Genomic DNA, 1,313 nt, shown 5'->3' with positions numbered 1-1,313 from the left:
GACGCGCGCTCTGCGCCGCTGCAGAGCGCGCGTCAGGGCAAGGGGCATGCGTGGCGGCGCGGGAAGCGCGGCGGCGGCGGCGAGCCGCCGAGCGCTCCGTGAGCGGTGAGGCGGTCGGGCGAGGGCGCGGCGGGTGACGGGTCAAGGGAGCAGCCCACACCCGGCGTCGCTTTTTGAGCGACGCCTGTGGCACGCCTGCGCAGGGGCCGCAGGGCGGTCAGTTGTGGGGCGAGGCGGTGCCGGCCGCGGGCCGGGTGCAAGGCGCCGGCCTCGGCGCCGCCTCGGCGCGCCGCACCCGTGACGGGTCAAGGGAGCAGCCCACACCCGGCGTCGCTTTTTGAGCGACGCCTGTGGTACGCCTGCGCAGGGGCCGCAGGGCGGTCAGTTGTGGGGCGAGGCGGTGCCGGCCGCGGGCCGGGTGCAAGGCGCCGGCCTCGGCGCCGCCTCGGCGCGCCGCACGGGCGCGGCGAGCCTCTGAGCGGGAGCCGAAGGTTTGCTGCGGTGGTAGGGAGGGAGGGTGGTGGGGTGATTTGACTTTGCCGCAGAGGCCGTCCCTAGCTGTGAACAGCAAAACGGGACAGTATTCTCTTTTTGGGCCCGCTGTCGCGCGTCGTCCAGTATGACTGCAAGAGCCCTGCTCCTCGCCTTCCTCGCCGTTGGCGACGGCCTACGCGTGCCTCGCGCACGCCTGTCGCCACGCGGCGGCGCCGTCTCGTGTGTCGCCCGCTTTGGTGGGACGCCGATGAGACCGGAGGAGGAGGAGCAGCACGCACGCGCAGCAGAGCTGCCATCAGAGCTGGCGGGTGGGTGGGAGGTCCGCTCGTCGTACTCGGGAGCGGAGGAGACGTGGGTCGAGCTGCTGCCGGATGGCTCGGCCGAGGGCTCGGCGCGCAGCTTTAGCCGCGGGCGCGGGTGGCGAGCGGCGCCTCGCGAGGGCGGCAAGGTTGGCTGGCGATTGACCGTGACGAGTGCGCTCCCCATGCCGCACACATCCGCACCGCGCGACCGGAGGACGCTCGGCGGCGCCTGTCGAGCCACCGTGCGCGCGCGCCGCCTGCGAAGCCGCCACGTCCCCTTCTCCCGACCCCGGTCCGGCCCTTTCTCACCCTTCCGGCGCTGCCTCGCAGTGGAGGACAAGATAAGTTCGCCGCTCACGTTTGACGGGACCGTGCGCGAGGACGAGTACGTCGGCCTCTCCTACTCAGGCCGCGTCCTCGCGCCCAGCAAGAGGACAGGGCAGCCCGCAGAGGTGGGCGAGTTTCGCGCTTGGCAGCGATAGCCCCCGGCGATTGAGTCATTGTTTTGCCATGAGA

The 1,313-nt window shown here is 72.5% G+C and overlaps 1 protein-coding gene across 1 annotated transcript; it reads left to right on the top strand.

Moving 5' to 3' along the window:
* Window positions 1-619: 619 nt before the first annotated feature.
* On the top strand, window positions 620-1,279 carry EMIHUDRAFT_258535 (hypothetical protein; the record flags this gene model as incomplete). The annotated part of the gene is made up of 2 exons (XM_005760149.1): window positions 620-968; window positions 1,128-1,279. The coding sequence occupies 2 exons, from the start codon at window positions 620-622 to the stop codon at window positions 1,277-1,279; spliced, it is 501 nt and encodes a 166-aa protein (XP_005760206.1).
* Between the last annotated feature and the right edge of the window lie 34 nt (window positions 1,280-1,313).

Source organism: Emiliania huxleyi (assembly GCF_000372725.1).
Source record: "Emiliania huxleyi CCMP1516 unplaced genomic scaffold EMIHUscaffold_7786, whole genome shotgun sequence".
Taxonomy (NCBI): Eukaryota; Haptophyta; order Isochrysidales; family Noelaerhabdaceae; genus Emiliania; species Emiliania huxleyi.
This window is presented reverse-complemented; position numbering and strand designations above follow the sequence as displayed.